This window comes from Polypterus senegalus, chromosome 7, assembly GCF_016835505.1.
Source record: "Polypterus senegalus isolate Bchr_013 chromosome 7, ASM1683550v1, whole genome shotgun sequence".
NCBI classification, from domain to species: domain Eukaryota; kingdom Metazoa; phylum Chordata; class Cladistia; order Polypteriformes; family Polypteridae; genus Polypterus; species Polypterus senegalus.
In genome coordinates, this window is record NC_053160.1 from 62,623,470 (window position 1) to 62,643,039 (window position 19,570).

Genomic DNA, 19,570 nt, shown 5'->3' on the forward strand with positions numbered 1-19,570 from the left:
CCTCCAGCAGCCCACTAGTGAGAATGTCTCTGACCAAACAATCAGAAACAGACTTCATGAGGGTGGACTGAGGGCCTGGTGTGCTCTAGTGGGTCCCGTGCTTACTGACCGGCACCATCAGGCTCGATTGGCATTTGCCATAGAATACCAGAATTGGCAGGTCCACCACTGGTGCCCTGTGCTTTTCACAGATGAGGTCAGGTTCACGTTGAGAACATGTGACAGATGTGAAAGGATCTTGAGAAGCCATGGAGAATGTTATGCTGCGTGTAACATCATTCAGCATGACCAGTTTGGTGGTGGGTCACACAGACCTCTACAGGCTAGACAATGGCACCTTGACTGCCATTAGATACGAATTCCTATGACCCATTTATATATATATATATATATATATATATATATATATATATATATATATATATATATATATATATATATATATATATATAAACTGCTCAAAAATTAAAGGAACACTTTGAAAACACATCAGATCTCAATGGGAAAAAGAAATCCTCCTGGATATCTATACTGATATAGACTGGGTAATGTGTTAGGAACGAAAGGATGCCACATCGTTTGATGGAAATGAAAATGATCAACCTACAGAGCCCTGAATTCAAAGATGCCCCAAAAATCAGAGTAAAAATTATGTGGCAGGCTAGTCCATTTTGCCAAAATTTTAATTGCAGCAACTCAAAATTGTACGCAGCACTTTGTATGGCCCCTGTGTTCTTGTATACATGCCTGACAACATCGGTGCATGCTTCTAATGAGATGACAGATGGTGTTGTGGGGATCTCCTCCCAGATCTGGACCAGGGCATCACTGAGCTCCTGGACAGTCTGAGGTGCAACCTGGTGGCATTGGATGGACCAAAACATAATGTCCCAGAGGTGTTCTATTGGATTTAGGTCAGAAAGTGTGGTGGCCAGTCAATGGTATCAATTCCTTCATCCTCCAGGAACTGCCTGCATACTCTCACCACATGAGGCCAGGAATTGTCGTGCACCAGGAGCCACTGTACCAGCATAGGGTCTGACAATGGGTCCAAGGATTTCATCCTGATACCTAATGGCAGCCAAGGTGCCTTTGTCAAGCCTGTAGCGGTCTGTGTGACCCTCCATGGATATGCCTCCCCAGACAATCATTAACCCACCACCAAACTGCTCATGCTGAATGATGTTACAGGCAGCATAATGTTCTCCATGGCTTCTCCAGACCCTTTCACTTCTGTCACGTGCTCAGGGTGAACCTGCTCTCATCTGTAAAAGCACAGGGCACCAGTGGTGCATCTGCCAATTCTGGTATTCTATGGCGAATGCCAATCGAGCTGCATGCTGCTGGGCAGTGAGCTCAGGGCCCATTAGAGGACATGGGGCCCTTGGGTCACCCTCATGAAGTCTTTCTGGTTGTTTGGTCAGAGACATTCACACCAGTGGCCTGCTGGAGGTCATTTTGTAGGGCTCTGGCAGTGCTCATCCTGTTCCTCCTTGCCCAAAGGAGCAGATACTGGTCCTGCTGATGGGTTATGGACCTTCTATGGCCCTCTCCAGCTCTCCTAGAGTAACTGCTTGTCTCCTAGAATCTCCTCCATGCCCTTGAGACTGTGCAGGAGACACAGCAAACCTTCTGGCAATGACACGTATTGATGTGTCATCCTGGAGAAGTTGGACTACCTGTGCAACCTCTGTAGGGTCCAGGTATCGCCTCATGCTACCAGTAGTGACACTGACTGTAGCCAAATGCAAAACTAGTGAAGAAACAGTCAGAAAAGATGAGGAGGGAAAATGTCAGTGGCCTCCACCTGTTAAACCATTCCTGTTTTGGGGTCATCTCATTGTTGCCCCTCTAGTGCATCTGTTGTTAATTTCATTAACACCACAGCAGCTGAAACTGATTAACAACCCCTCTGCTACTTAATTGACCAGATTAATATCCCATAAGTTTCATTGACTTTATGCTATACTCTGATTAAAAGTGTTCCTTTAATTCTTTTGAGCAGTATATATATATATATATATATATATATATATATATATATATATAAACACAAATGTGTACACTATATGTTTTCAAGTATTTACTTCTATACAGTATACTATGTATACAATCCACCTTAATATAAGGACAGGCATCTGTGTGTCTGTCTGTGTTTCCATCCAGTGGCTATGCCTCTGCTTTCCAACAGATGGCACATCACAAACATCAGCACTTCTTTTATGAATCCTACACCAAATGTTATATAGCAGACACATAGCAAACCAGACAGATACACTGCACTGCATACGTTAACTCTGAGGTCTATGTTGATTACTTAGATTTCAACCCGTCTTAACAGGTAGTGCAGCTAGTATATGTACAGTATGTGTGTAAATAAGCTTAAATATTTACACACACATACACAGGCACACACACACACATATACAGTACATGAATATAAATATATAAATATAATATATATATATATATTCATATACACAAGCCTATATACATGTGTATGTGAGTTTATATCTCTTCTGCCACAATTAAAGAAGGGCATGATGCAAAGATTGGGAGAAGAATAACCGCTTGAAAAACAAGTAAAGGTCAAAATCAGGAAGTCAATAAGCACTAGAAGCAAAACAAAAACAAGAGGTTGAAAATGAAGTCAGAAACTAACCCAGAGGTCTGTAAGCTGGGAGGCTTTCACTGGAACTTATCAAAAATATTTTTAAGACATATCCACAATCTTAGATGTTGCAGTGAATGGTACACTGGCTTTTAAACCATTGGATGTGCGATTTTCTGTTCTGTAACCTACAGGGACACACTCTTAGTAACCAACTGTTGCGTCCTAAAGATGGTTCCTCAAAATGGCAAAACCCTAGGAAAAAAATACCTGTGCAGAAAATACAAAATTTTATGTTAAACAAAGATAACTTGGTTGTGAGTAAATTCTAAATAAGAGATGTTGATAATTTAGAATTAGAAAAGTAGAATTTCTGTGTTCCTAAACTCTCATAAATTCTTTAGGAACCACAGGAAAAATGAGATATAGTTTTTTCAATTTCAACACTTAATAAAAATATAGTGTTTTTGATGTTACAATATTTGTCTTTAGGATTGGTTGTTCACTACCCTTATGTTTACTGGATAGAAACCACCCTTGAATCTGCTGGTGTGAGTACCAATGATCGTTTTTTATTGCCTCAATCTTCCATCCACCCATTTCTTAAATCCCTGTAATCCAGTTCAGGACAGTGGGTAGCTGGAGCATTTGACATGAAGAAGGAACCACTCCTGGACAGTTCACCAGTCTATCACAGGATGTGTTTAAGTGCGTATATACGTTCAGTGATTAAAAGCCAATGCAGTCTATTAATATGGGATAGGCTTTTTCTGGGGGTCCCAGCAGAGTGAGCCAGAGTTAAATACAGATAAATGAGTTCACTTTAATACTGGGCAACAATTCTCTTTATATTTTGAAATAAAATTATTTTTAATTTATTTGCATTTTACAGTAAGACGTCTGTGATAATTGAAGAGCAGCTTATAGAAATGTTACCTTTTAATTGTTAAGAAAAATAAGTGGAATCTAGATCATTGCTAACTCAAATCACAATTTCTGCTTGTTATATTATTCATTCACTTTGAAAGTATGAGGTCATGTGCCAGGGTAATATTTCAGCTTTAGTGACTGGTACATTATATACTAAACTTCAACTCTATTAACGTAGCCCCAAGACTACTGGACATTTTAAGGTTCAAAGCTATTTTGACTAAAGATTTTTAATGAACACTGTTCAGTTAGACATGTAATTTAAAAAGACATTTAGCTTAAGGAAACATTTGAGAGCAGTGACTGTTGTCCTCTTGCATACCAGCAGAGGGCAGAAAATCACTATGCATAAATACCATAGAGCAATGTATGGCTTCCCATCAATTGTTGTGTTTACATTAATCTGGTACACGCACTCATTTCATGCCTCAGTGCTCAGACAAATTGTGGAAAATATTCTTAACAAAGGTTTTGATCTTTCCCTTCCTTGCTATTCACAAAATTGCTTGCACAGTTGGTTGATTGAAAAAGGTGGAACAACAATGGTACAAATTAAGGAAAATGGCACTAGAAAGGAAAAATCTGACTTCAATAAAGATGTTGATATAAATAAACCAATAACATCAGATGGTACACTATAGTAATATGTGGAATGTTGTAATAATATTAATGTTTAGGATCATTAATTTGATATTTCTTTAAAAACTGAGTAAAGGTATTCAATAATTATAATTATTTTGCAAAAGATTTTTAAAAGCTGCAATATCCAGAATTATTTTTAATTTTTCCTTTAATATGAACATATTACATTTTTTTAGTTATTGATTATTTATACCCTTGAAAATTTTTAATGTATTTGTCAGCTTATTTTAAGACAAAAAGATTACATAACTTTCATGCATTAAGTATATAGCTTTTATAATTGTAGTTAAGTTATTTTAAATTTTTCTTTTAATTTAATCATATTAAATTGTTTTACTTATTGATTATTTATACCCTGGAAAATTTTGAATGTATTTCTCCGCTTATTTTAAGACATAATGCATTAACTATATCGCTTTTATAATTTTATAAAGTTTTTGCTTAAGTTAAAAATATGATCATACCCTGCAACAAACAGTTATGTCTCATAATGGCCACTGAAAAATTATATTTGATCACAAAAATATTTTATTATTTAGAAACAAATAACTGTAAAGGACCATTCTCTTCATGCAAACCCCTCAACTTTATACACTTCTAATCTGATGTTATACATTTTGTGTGCTGGCTTCATCCAACCTCTTCTGGCCCTCAGATGGACTATAAAGGCTCTTCTCAATCAGTATGAACTTCATTTGTTAAAAATAAGTGTCAGCACCATGAATTAAAGAGATGTAACTGAACACTGAAAACTTTATAAAACTGACATAAACATTAGAGGAAAATGTGCTTAACACACAAAACATGCAGCAGGCTTTAATGGAGAGGAGTGTTCCCATATAAAACCATGAAGTCAGTATTCTGCTGGATTTTAAGAAACAACTGGATGAGACTCCCAGCTAAATTAGCTACTAATTAAAAAAGCACACTACAAGGCATACACTGCTTCCTTTCATTTGTAATTTGGTTGAGCTCATTCAGTTTTACATAGCACTGCGACTGAGAGTACTTGTACAAGTTTCCTGTTAAAAAGCAATGGTAAAAATAAGTAAACCATGCATTATTTACAAGCAATACATAAACACTCAAATATGGGGGTGCATTTGGTCTGGAGGTACCTAAGAGATATAAGAGAATTGTGCAGTATTTGTATGAGGGAGCAATGACTCAGGTTAAAGGCAATGTTGGGATAACAGACAAGATCCCATTAGAGTAGGTCTGCACCAGGGATCTTCTTTAAGTCCTTACCCCTTTGATCAGGTTATGGTTATGTTGACTAGTGAGATGAAAGATCAATACCCATGGTGTATGCTTTTTGCTTATGATGTTTTGTTATGTAGCATCAAAAAGGAGGATGTGGCAAGGAAATCAGAAAAATGGGGAAGGTCTTTGGAAGATAGGGGATTGAAAATAAACATGAAGAAGAAGGACTATTTCAGATTTAATGATGATCAGGATTCAGATGTATACCTGTAAGGAGAGCTATTGAATTGGGTAAGTTCAAATATTTGGGATCAGTGATAGCCCAAGACCGATAATTAGATGCAGAGGTAACCCACAGAGTGCATCATAGGAGGAACAATTGGAAAAATTAGAACATTGAGTGATTGAAGAATTAGGGTGAAGGGTAAAGGTATGTTTTTTTAAGAATGTCGTAAGACAACCAATGTGTATGAAGCTGAGACATGGGCAGTAAAGAGAGCACAGGAGAAGAAGTTAGGTGCAGCAGAAATGAGAATGCTGAGATGCATGTGTGTGGTAATAAAAAAGGACAAAATAAGAAATGAGACAATGAGAGGTACATCAAAAGTGGAAGAGATATCTAAGAAAGTACAGGAACATAAGTTGAAGTGGTATGGACATGTGGTGAGGAGAGACAATGAATATGCGAGCAAAAGAATGATGGGAATGGAAGTAGAGGGGAAGAGAAAGCATGAGAGGCCAAAGCGGAGGAGGATGGATACAGTAAAAGAAGATCCGAAGGAAAAGGGTTTGACTGGGGAAGAAGTGCAGGACCAAGAAGTGGAAACTCAAATAATGTTCAACACACAGTAAAGCAGAGGAAATGTCCATTGATTAACATAAAATCCTAAAAATATGCAATAAGACATTTAAAATTATAACTGAGATATGGCCAGTTGGTAATAATTGAGAAGTAAAAAACAAAAACACCAGTCAACAGCAATACTGAAGAAAATAAACCATTGGGGTCCATGGTCAGGTTTAGCTGCCAAAGTCGCAAGTGTCACAATGGATAGGAAGGTCTCCAAAGTACTACTGTCAACTACACTACCTGGCTTTTTACACATATTACACTAATCATAGATTCTACAAAACTTACATATACTTAGCTCCAAGTGTGCTTATGCCCTTTTATTTATTAATGCACAAGTTGCCAAGAGGCCTTTATCTGTTAGATAACAAATTCATTACATCTTGCCATATAAAATTCAGTATTTTATGCATAAAATATATAAAAATCTAATTAGAAAATTAGCATCTTGATTAACAGTTGGTGTGCACATCATTTCATAGCAACAGTTGTTAAGTTATAAAAAGCTGCTTTTTACATGGGTAATACAAATATCACATGTTATAAATACAACTGCATTGGTAATTGTTGATGAGATTTTTCTGAATGATAAAGACCATAACTCAAGCAAGCTGGCACTGGTAACTGTTGCTCTTTTTTTAAAAGTCTAACAGGCAACTGATGCGATTTTTGTGACTTCATCCCTATTCAGCAATAGTTACATACTTACACGTGAAAATACGTTCATCAATTACCAGTGCCTCACAGATCCCACACCTTACAGCAGATGGTTAACTGCATTAACTCAATTAAAATTGCACTTCCTAGTAATATCCAATGGGAATTGACAAAATATTTCCGTAATTATCAAGGACTCCCTGTGCAGAATCTATTGCGTATGCAGAGTTGTTTTCTTTAAAAATATCCCAGTAGACCTTAGTTTCCTTTCTTCAAAATAATGTTTATTTCTTTAATAGCAGAAATGGTTGTTTTTGAGGTTCAGCATAAGCACATTTGGGAACTATGGGCTAATTTTTATTTCTTAGCTCAGTCAATTAAAGTGGTTAAAGGCAACAGTCTATTTGTTTATTTTATATGAACAGCACTTTCATTAAAAGGAAATCCTTGACTTAATGTCAGCTTTGCTTTATTGATATGAGGCACGTTACATAAGTGGCAACAATTTCTACATGCAAATGATATAGAATTAAATTCAAGGTTTTCTGATTAAGCAAATTTATGTTTTCTCCACATATATTATGAAAAAATTGCAAGAAACATAAAAAGAGAGAAACCATGCAATAATCAAAAATGAAATTTTGAAAAAACTTTAGGGAAAAGAGACAATTGAATGCATGGAAAGGGAGCAACTCAGCAAGCAAGGGTAAGGAGGCATAGGCTACTTGGGGGTGAGAAACAGGTGGACCCATGTGTGAACAAAGAGATTGTCCTTACAAGAATTACAACCTTTTCCACCAAGACGCTGAAGGGCAGGTGAGCCAACCAATGCTTGGCCCTCTATTTTAATAAAGAGTGAAAGAAGAGCGCAGTAGAGATGCAGAAGAGGGATTTAAAGAGGCTAGAAGACCACCAGGCCAACACACAGCAGCACACAACTCACAGGTGGGGAGTAGAGAGTGTAGTCCTGGTTCTGTAAAGATTCTGGAGGTCTTGGGGTGCCGCTACAAGAACCTACTCTGTATTGGATGTTAATCTGTCCCACACACTACCACTGTCACCAATAACCACTAATGGTGTTGAGATCTGGAGGGAATGTGGATAGTGAGATAATCAATGAATGGGATTTGGAAATTAGACAAGTTCCCAGCTATAATGCATACATAATTGAACCACATCATTTACATACATGAACACATACATGTGGATGAACACACAGTAAAACATTATACAGTACATTATTTTAACTATGATTAGTATAAATTATGACAGTATGCGTTTGTTAACATTATATTTGATATATGGCCAATTGATGACACAAACACAAGACACAGACCAACTGTCCATTCATTGCCTGTCCATTTAACTGTTTAAATTTATGTTTTGGGCAATTTAATGAAAGATAAAGTCCCTACATCCTTGAATTACAGGACTCTCAGTATCCCCCTCTCTCCTTGTATGGCAGGAATAGCAGCTTGGAAATGTAGTGATGGCAGCAGGTACCAAAATCAAGAAGAGAAACAAAATAGAGGGGGGTCAACAAAATTAATCACATAATCAATCCACCATGCCAGAATGAAGTATGAACAAATCTAATGTATAAAATAGAATGTCTGCCAGTCTGCATATTCCCTATACAATCTTTCACCCTTTGCTCTCTAGGACCGAAATTGTGACACTGTGGGTTCCAGTGTTTGATTTTTTTTTTTGGTTGGTTTTGTTCTCTTCTGTGTTACAGTTTGTGCACTGTTGCCACCTGCTGAGTCAAAGCAAGTAAAACAACCAGACGAGCTGACAAAATGACCAGAGTTAAAATTTACTAACCCAGACAACGCTGTTTGTTGATTTTATCTACTGTAATATAAAAAGGAGTATTGTGTGCTTTTCAGGGGGAGTTTGGTGAGAGCAGAAGTGCAGCATAACAGAAAGGAGCATGAAACATGTTTTTTTTTTGGATTTTATTCTTGCTTTTTTGGATTTCTTCACAATTTAAGCACTATGAATTGTCCACCTTGAATTAAAAGAATGAGTTAGACAAGATCGTGTTCATAGTCATAACCCAGCAAGATGTTACCACAATTTTGGAATCCGTTCAGACCCAAGAAGAACAAATTCTTGAGTCACAAGAGCAGAGATATTAATAGAAAGGCAGCATGGATGATAAATGGGACAGCTGGTAATAACACCAGGGTCACCATTTAATAAAACACATAAACCTTTACTTTCTTTCCTTAACACATGGTACAAACATTGGCAACACTGGGTACATTAGGCTAGTATATAATATAATTATGTTGTCTTCTAAGGATTCAGTTAAAATGGACACCCTGGGGAACAAGTTTTGACTCAAGCGCTAATGAAAACAAATTAGTGAACTAGTGCGGTGAATGGCCTTTACACATGAAAACGTGTTCTTATATTATTATATCATTGTAATGTTATCATTTGTGATATGATATGTAGAAGCCATTTTCAAAAATATTACAATGGAGAACATCCAAGAACAATCCGAGAGAATAGATTGAAAAATCAATTGCAAAATGTTACAGTCAAAGGGAAAATACGGACTGGCAATTAGGAAGAGAATTGGTATTCACTGGCATTTCCCCTCAAGTTCATAAAAGGTCATATGGTCAAAAGCATCAAAGGGCAACCTCTGCCCTATAGGTTTTTAGGATGAAATTGCTAATTTCATGTTGTTGTTCCTGTGGCTTCTTCTGTGACATGGATGAGTACAAACACAGAGCTTTTATCTAACACAGAATGGATGTATAATAGGAAATGGAAAACGTTTGTAGTCTGTAGAGCAGGTATCTTCAAAAACTTTTTTAGGTTGAATGCATGCTATCCAATTGAAATGAATGCTCAAATAATGTTATATCTTTCTGTAACGGAATGAATGTTGAAGCACACCACCCAATATCATCATAAAAGCTTAATTTGTTTTTAAATGAACAGGGCTAAATGCAGAATATGGTGTCACTTGATACTACTGTATATAAGGAAGCATATGTTGCATTTTTATTACTCTTTAATTTAATATTGTTTTTTTTTGTTTTGTTTTTTTTGTATCAGTATACTGCTGCTGGATTATGTGAATTTCCATCCATCCATCCACTTTCTAAGTCGCTGAATCCGAATACAGGGTCACGGGGGTCTGCTGGAGCCAATCCCAGCCAACACAGGGCACAAGGCAGGAACCAATCCTGGGCAGGGTGCCAACCCACCGCAGGACACACACAAACACACCCACACACCAAGCACACACTAGGGCCAATTTAGAATCGCCAATCCACCTAACCTGCATGTCTTTGGATTGTGGGAGGAAACCGGAGTGCCCTGAGGAAACCCACGCAGACAACATGCAAACTCCATGCAGGGAGGACCTGGGAAGCGAACCCGGGTCTCCTAACTGCGAGGCAGCAGCGCTACCACTGTGCCACCGTGCCGCCCCTATGTGAATTTCCCCGTGGGATTAATAAAGTATCTATCTATCTATCTATCTATCTATCTATCTATCTATCTATCTATCTATCTATCTATCATTTTAACTAAAACTAATATGAAACATTTTGGCTATATAGTGCTTGAACATAATTAAAGCCATTTTTAACAATAATAGATTTTCGCTTCTATTTACTTTCTTGTATACATAGTATAGAGAAAGTATAGGAATGGTGAAAAAATTCAACCTTGAGATTTTGATGAATCTTGACGTTTTAGACCTTGCTGAGTCCAGAAATACCATTTTTGAAATTATGTCTGTCTGTGTGTGAGCATGATAACTCAAAACCGCTTTGACCTAGGTCAATGAGATTTTGTACACTTGCTTTATAGAAAAATTAAGGAATTCTATCAAGTTTTAGGCCACTTCCAGCAACCGAATGTGGCACATTACCTGAACATGTTTCAGATTTTTTCAAGTAAACTATAGCTATAAATAAAGATATATGATTCAAATTTTGTGTGGATATTAGAACTGACAAAAAATAAGTAGATATGAAATTTGAGAAAACTGAATACTTTTGCAAATTTTCAAGTAAACTGTGGTTATAATTACAGATAGATTCAAATTTTGTATAGATATTTATAATGATAAAAAAACAAACAGATTTGAAATTTGAGAAAAATTACTCAACCGGAAGTAGTATTTTGTTTAAACAACCATCCACATTTTTTGAATCATAGAAATGTAAATGTGTACACGATAATATAAACTGTATTCAATATAACACATATTCTTTCAATAGCTATTATTAATTTTATTTTAATTCATGCATCATCAGTTTAGCAATAACGTGTAAATATTGAACATGCCATGACAATATAAAGATGTAATGGGAACAATAAGCTGCTACGTCCCCATTGTAATCCTGGTAATACATTTCATTTTATAATTTTTTTTTATTTCTGCCATCATTGTCATAATTAAATGTAGCTAAACACAGTTTTATCTATAGCAATTTACTAATATTACATAATACTACCACTTTTATTATGCCTTTAGGTGACTATAACTTTTTTAATTTGCACGTAATCTAGGTAATACATATGTAATCATGAAGAAATTCCATAACCATTTTCAACCTCTGCAAAAATATCATTTTAATATAAAGTTTGATTATAAATAGTGATAAATGATTGTGTATCAATATAATCAATTGGTTATGATGAGAAACTAAGAGATATAATATTTGAGAAATATTGCACAACTGGAAGTGGCACTGATGACCTTTCCCTCTATCTCAGTGTACCAGAAAGTCAAGGGCAGCACACTCCCAATTTTTTTGTTTGGTTGCATGTTTTTTTTTTGTTGTGAAACATTTACATATATGAATATGGTATTATTATATTAGTTTTCTGCGGTGGGTTGGCACCCTGCCCAGGATTGGTTCCTGCCTTGTGCCCTGTGTTGGCTGGGATTGGCTCCAGCTGACCCCCGTGACCCTGTATTCGGATTCAGCGGGTTAGAAAATGGATGGATGTATATTAGTTTTTAATAGATCTGTCCTGTAACTATTGCTTTAGACTAAGTAAAAATATTTTTGTTTGCATTAAAGTGCTTTTGATTATGTTAGGGGGTGTGTGGTGGTGTAGCTGTTAGCTTTACTGCTAGACCTTAGGTTTAGTCCTGGCTTGGGCTGTTCTTAGTGTAAAAAGCATTTATTCTCTCTTTCTGTCTGAAGTCTGTCACATTCCAAAGCAATACTGTGTTTAGCTGGCAGCTTGAAAAAATATTTATTTCTATGGCACTTTATCATACACAGATGTCAAAAAAAAGAAAGAACAGAGATTAAAAGTTAGGTAAGAATAATAATGAATAAATAACGAAAATCAAAAGGGGCTTACCTAAGACAGATATATAAAGGTAGAGTCCTTAAATATAGTATTGTTTTTTAAGTCTCTAAAGATGAATCCAATGATAAGGTCAGATGTTTGGAAGGACAGAAAAAATGTTAAACTCCAGATAAGCTAGAGAAAGAAAAAAAAACAAAAAAACAACTGCCCATTCTGGCCATTTTAGTGGACATGTTGCTACCAGCCACATTAGGTTCCCATTCCCGACCAAATGCCATTAGCATTAGCAGAGTAAGAAAATGATTGTATATATCTGATTTACACAGGGTGGTCACTATATTAGGTCACCTGGCCAGTCAGATCATTAACCAATCAATTATAATATTTGGACAAATTAGCTTAACACAGGCAGGGACTATGTGTTTGTTAAATTCTGGGGGAGAGTTGGTAAGGCTAAAGATTTAAGTGTTTTTGAATATAACATATTAATGGATGCCACATGAACCAGGATGAGAATGTCTGGCATTACAAGTTGAAAATGAGCTACCAAAAATATCCATTTAATGGTAGTTATGTAGTTAGAAACAGACATTTTTTTATGAACAAGACTGAAACAATCTGTGCACTTGAACAGACAGGATACAGTCAGTAAACTAAAAGCTGAGGGCAGCCATTCTTCTAAAAGATGAATATCAGACATTTCAACTTGTTCTTGCTTGTTCAACAGTGTGTAAGACAACCAACTGACCAAACAAGTTCCACTTGTTTCAGCAAAAAGAAGTTTTGTTTTCAGTGGGCTAACAACACAAACTCTAAACAATGGGTGGATGAGTGGATCTTATATCAGTTAACAATCTGTCGTAGTGGATAAATCAAGCTATTCAAAGATACATCACCAGTAATGATGAGTGAAATAGCAGAGTTTTGTTTTGCATACTGTTTCGCAAAATTTCCCCTACAATTTTGCTTGTAGTTTCCCAACTTTGATTTGTAAAACTCACTTAAAGTGTTTTAGGGTGTAAGTCAAGATATATTGCTCCTTAAGGGTTATTCCATAGAGAAACTGCTGTTTCATTACTTGAAAGTCCTCCAATGTAGCCCCGTCTTTAAGTACTTCTTCCATGTGGCTCCACATGCTTTCTGCACATTCTCACCACTGATTATACCTCGTATCACTAATTTATGATCCGAGGTAACACCACCATCTATGCTGACTTGCACCAACCTTATTAGTCAATCTAGGCCAGGATACTTCTGGAGGATCACCAGTGGCCTCATACTCTGGAAAATGGGCTTTAACATCAGAGAAATGTCTGCAAAGTCTGCCAAGTGCTTCATGGTAGGTGCTTTCCCAGACTTCCCCATGCTGTGCACCACAATAAATTTCACTAAGCTTTTGCACATGTAAAAAAAAGATAAGATGAAAATCTATAACATGTGCTAAAAATTCATACTCCATATAGACTGTTACAAATAAGTTAAATATAATTATATAATAATTTCAAACAACTTTTGTTATTTTCTTCTTAAAATAGTTGCTTTATAATCTGTGATTTCTCAAGTAAGGAATATAGATGTTTCGGGTAAAGGTAGCTGTTTTTAGAATAACAAAAAAAAGTTTTGAGACAAGGTAGTTTTATTCACTCTTCGTGGCTCTGGAGAGTGGCGATGTGTGGCATGTTAACCATCACATGTAAGCAAGAATTTCACTGTACTCTGCACATGAGACAATAATGACCCTATAAATTTGTAAGTCTTTTTTATTTTGTAGGAGTTTGCTGTTTATTCATCACTAATCACTAGTTAACTTAACATAGCTGTCTGAAACAGAATGGGCCATTATCGTTGATGTGCAAATGTAACACATTGATGAGACAATATACTGATAAACTCAGGTCTATTCTGGGGCTAAATGGTGGACCATCTTGCTGCTGTGTAGTTGTACCCAACAGACTGGTATATTGACAACACCAGATTAAGACCCTCACATGCTTTTGAGTGACTTAGCTCTTTAACAGAGAGCTGATCAAACTTTTAACAATGTAGCTCCTGGGTACCCAGTAGTTCACTCTTGCATTCAGTGTACAGGGACTCAATCGTTTCATTGAGCAGTACCCACTTGGCCTTTTCGGTGCTTAGAGGTGTAACCATTACATCAAGCAGGTTTAGTGGTGCTAGTTCCCATTTGTCATTTCAGTGCATGGAGACTCAAATCATTTCATTGAGTTTTTCAGTTGGTGAAATTGCCTTATTACATCTACTGATCATAGGTCCGTCCCTGTATATTGAATATAATGCTTTTCCACAACTGCAGTCTAATTGCACTTTATTAAGTGCGGGGCGGTGTGGTTCTGAGGCTAGGGATCTGGTTCAAATCCCGTAAATGCCAAAAGGGACTCTGCTCTGTTGGGCCCTTGAGCAAGGCCCTTAACCTGCAATTGCTGTCGCTTTGAGTAGTGAGAAAAGTGCTATATAAATGCAAAGTTATATTGCAGAGATGAGTGAAACAGACAAGTTTTTCTTGGTAGGCATCTTTGCAGAGGTGAAGATAAAAATATTTTTGCATGTAATTTTTTAATTGTGAAATGTGAAACTTGCTAAAAACAGTGTTTTATAGTTTTTAAAGGTATTTTGAGGGTGGGGCAAATATGCAAGTTGCTCCCTAAAATTTCCTTTACACTTTTTTGTTTACCTGTTTTTTTTGCAACATCATAATTCAAACAATCTGCAGAACACCTATAAAATCAATTCTGGTTTATGGTTCTTATTCACCTTACCACGGAGAAACACAGTACATTTGTTTTTTAAATTATGGCACTCTATATATTTTTAACAGGAAAACACACAAGAATGCACCATGATACAAAGCAAATCGCGTTACACCAAAGCCGCCCCCATCCTTCTGTCAATACCAAGCAACCACCCTTTTGTGTTTCTTGATTCCTGCAGGTGTAGGTCAGGGTATCCATGCCCCAAGTGCTTTGGCCCTTCAAGTAGCTCTGATACATGTTTGGAATTGCAATCACCAAGATTATCAGCATATTTGGGAAAGTGGGCATTGTACTGCAGAACAACCACAGCATGCATGTTACAGCTTAATCAAATATGTGCATGTGGCAGGAACTGAGTCCTGTGATTTCTTTCACTAGAAATCTTTATTTAAACACATTGTGCATTAATGACACAAAGTTTGCTGGTCATGAAATACCATTTTTTGCACATTTTGTGGAAAGCTTAAACTCTTGAGTTTTGCTGTAAATTCAGTGTTGTGAGAATCATTTCTCCCATCCCTAATTCTCGGCTTATTCATGTTATGGTACCTGTACATGAATGTGAGTTTATTGTATATTGTAGAACTGCCTCACCATTCATTTCTTGCAACCATTCTTCAGAATTGAGCCAGAACACCATGCTGGCAAATTTGGGAGAAAAGTAGAAACCTATACAGGACACCCATCCATTACAAGGCAAGCTTGTGCACATAGCAACTCATATGCCAAACCAACTGGGACAAGTGATTGTAACTATAAGCCTTCCCAATATATTAGTAGCTAATAAATTAGAACTGAACTTTTCTTGTTTCATTTATTTTGTTTTAGTAAAGACTTCTAATGTCATAGAATGACAAAACAATGTAAGGTAAATAACTCCTTTCATTATGTTTTAGCTTTCTTGTGCATTTATGCAGTGGTGAGGTGATAGAGCAGATAACACTGCTGCCTTACGAATCGACTGTCTTAGGTTAAACTCCCTCATCACTTCACTTCACCCATTGTCTATGTGGAGTTTACAAATGCTCCATGTGTCTGAGTGGCTTTTACACCATTGTCGCTAAAGACGTTTGTGTTAGGTAAATTTGCAGCTCCAAATGAGTGTGGGAGTGTGCATGAGGGGGTCCTGTGATGGATCAGCACCCTGTTCAGGTAGTGCCAGCATAGGCTACAGCTCTCCATGATATGGAATTGGATTAAGCAGGTCAGACATCATGTTATGTTATGTGTTTATGGAGTGACATGGAAATTTTGAACCTTGTGCAAGGTTTTATATATACAGGCAGTATATGTAAATTCCTCATTGATAATAACTGAAATAAAAATTTGAACTTAGTCTTATAGAGCTGTTAGGCAGAAGCACTAACCTCTGCCACACTGCGCTACCCCAGGATGGCAGAAGAAAGCCAAAGTCAGTTAGAAATTTTGATTTTCAGTGTTGTGCAGATTCATTTTCAATTAAAATCTATTTTTGAAGTAAAGCAAACAAGGAAAAAAACCTCAGTGAAGTAAGTAAATTACTGTTGTGTTAGGAAAACAAATGATTTGAATTACAACATAATGTGAATTTTATTAGAGTAAACACCGAGCAGTAGATCTAAATAAGCACTTTGAAATCTGTTCAAACATTTAAGACCTTGTAAAGTTATTAAAGATGTCATAAAGTTTATGAACTTTATTTAGAGAGATGCTCTAGTCTTTTTGAGTAATTTCCACCATTACATGCCATTTATTAGATGTGCAAGAGAAAAAAGAACAGGGAGAGAGAGAGAGTTAAAAAAAAAAATCTGTTCTGAAGGATGAGCCTTTTGCTCTCCACCAATCACATTCTAGGTATAAGCCTCCCTGCACAGTTTTGCTGGGCATTTTGCTTTTTAATGGAAAATGATTGGCTGTATATCATGGGTGGCACTTGCCTGAGCGTTCTACATGGCTGATTGTGAGATCAGATCCTTATTTGGAAGCTGTTGACAGAACTAGTCCTTCCAGGAGCTTTGCATCTTTCTAAATACATTATTCATCAGCCTCTGGTGCACGCAAGAAGATGCTATTTCCCAGCTATTTGGCTCTCTCTTCAAACCTGGATTTTAGTAGCTTTGAGCTGTTCCCAACTGACAAATCCAATCGGAATCTCTACAAATGGAATTTTTACTTTGGGCAGACAAGGAAAATATGGAATATATTGACTGGAATCTTTGCATATTCCTTCATTGGCACACCAACCAACACATTTAATGCCAGTATTTGTGGATTAGCAGTTTTGTAGAGAGGAGCTGCTGGTAGATCTGCTGTTATTGCTTCTTTGCAGTTTGGGATTTCTTCTAATTTGTTGTATCAAATATTTTTCAAAATGCCTGAGGCAAATTATTTGCTTTCAGTCTCCTGGGGGTACATAAAGGTAATTTTCTTTTTTTCTCCTTTTGATTTGAATGTCACTTTTTGGTGGAATGGTGAGAGCTAAAACAGGTTCAGGAGCTAAAGTTATGTTTTGGAAACATTACCCTTTCTGGAATTTAGTTACTATTAGATGAAAATGAGAATTAATAATTAGAGTGTCCTCAAAAGTGAGTGAAATTCACTTTCTTCCTGGCTGGTATAACAGACTAATCTAAAGTACAATTAATACTTTGATGTTGTGATGTATTTGTGAATTTCAACATATGCCAATGAAACATCTTGAAGCATTTTTCTACAACAGCATATCTGGCAGTGGATGATGTAATTTTTTTCTCAGAAACCTAAACATTGCAGATACACACATGATGCACACCTTATTTAATCTCTGAATGTTTAGATTAGCTTTATGTGTTTCTGTTGTTTGGGGTATTTTATGTTTGTGCAATGTCCTGGATATTTTCAAAATGCTTTATGCATTTCAAGTGAATTATCTGTGAAAGATTAACAAAAATTAGTAATGAGCTTCAAGCAAATGCATTATTAGTTTTTTGAGTGTCGCATTCCGACAGACTCTACCAGCTGAATGAATTTAATGAGATGCTGTCTGAAATTCAGAAGAAAAGCACTCATTATCAACTAATATATTTCTGTTCATGCTTGCTGGCTTGCTGTTGCCCATTTTAAGTAGAAAGGCTCTGCATGTCATCTGCCACCTGGGAGTTTCTTCCCTGTGAGATGCTTCTGGCTAATGTCATATGCATAAATCATATGTTCAGTTTTAAGAAAAAGCACCCTTCATGTTGGAATTTTCAGTATATAGCTTAAAATAACAATGCACACATCAAAGAAGGAGAGTCTTTTCTGATATGGACAAAATGAAAATAGTCCGTTATCCAAAAATGAGAATGAGAATGAGAATGAGAACAATTCCTCTATTTCATTTTTTTCTTTGCAGTTTTCTATAGACAGTGCTGTGCTTTCAATACCAACATTTTTATAATCTTTTCATTTTTATGTAGAATCTTTCATAGACAATACTATTGTGAGGTCATTTAAAAAGCAAAGTTTGTGGCATGAGATAAAAATTATTTGCATGCCCAAGCTTTGGAATGAAATCTGTAAGATGTGTTGTGCATCTGAGCTGCTGAGAAAAATTACAATGACAGAGCGCTGAACTGAGCAAAAATTAAATGGGTGCTGTTCTCGGAAGTTCACCTTGAACACTGCTGTCATGATATCAAATTAAAATGTAAGATCTGCCATATGCAGTACTAGATCTATCTATCTATCTATCTATCTATCTATCTATCTATCTATCTATCTATCTATCTATCTATCTATCTATCTATGTTAATACACTGTTCAGTTAATTGCACTTTGTTAAAAATAGACAAATGCATCATTATCACTGTGTCAGATTTCAAAAGACCACTGAGTTCTTCGCACCTCCAAATGATGTGGCATGATTTTTATGTTAATTTCTATCCTTTTTTTTCTTACACATGGGGATGTGAAGAGTTTGCTCTTTCGTAGGAAGTGAGAAACAAAGACAGTCTCACATATTCAAGGCGAGATATTCAATTATTTGCATTTAAATGTTTAAGCACTAGACATCCTAAGAAACACTTGTTTTTAGCATTTTCTTTATTTTATATAATCTGTTTGCAATCTCACATTTGCTATCTGAATATACGTTCACTACTGTAGTCCTAAGTCTATACTTTATTTGCTGGTTCACAATTAAACAATGTGCTGCTTATATTTCAATATATCTCTTAACAAAGTCTACTGTTGGTTAATCACGTTACATACAGTTACATAAACAGCAGACCATAAAATAAAGATTCTTATCATCTGTGTGTGTACATATATATATATATATATATACAGTATATATATATATATATATATATATATATAGTATATATATATATATATATATATATATATATATATATATGTGTGTGTGTGTGTGTGTCTGCATTTGCAATCTGTGGCTAATGGGTGATTTTTTTTTAGTCTCCAAATATTTAGGTATGGAAGCACCTACAGTGTTTTGTATTTCACTGTTTCATTCAACTTTTGTTCTTCTTTTCCAGTTTAAAAGAATGCTTAACCGAGAACTTACACACCTCTCTGAAATGAGCAGATCTGGCAATCAGGTCTCAGAATACATCTCAAACACATTTTTAGGTAAGGCTTTGAAAGGTT

General features: G+C 36.1%; 1 protein-coding gene across 10 annotated transcripts in view; it reads left to right on the top strand.

Annotated features, from left to right (window-relative positions):
• pde4d (phosphodiesterase 4D, cAMP-specific) overlaps positions 1-19,570 on the top strand; it is a 1,397,741-nt gene that overhangs the window by 1,353,573 nt on the left and 24,598 nt on the right. For 9 of the 10 annotated variants that reach the window (XM_039758727.1, XM_039758724.1, XM_039758725.1 and 6 more), the window contains one exon: positions 19,459-19,552. In XM_039758727.1, coding sequence (XP_039614661.1) covers positions 19,459-19,552 — 94 coding nt within the window. Of the gene's footprint in view, positions 1-16,983; positions 17,361-19,458; positions 19,553-19,570 lie in introns of those variants that run through there. The other variant, XM_039758734.1, reaches the window with a different exon arrangement.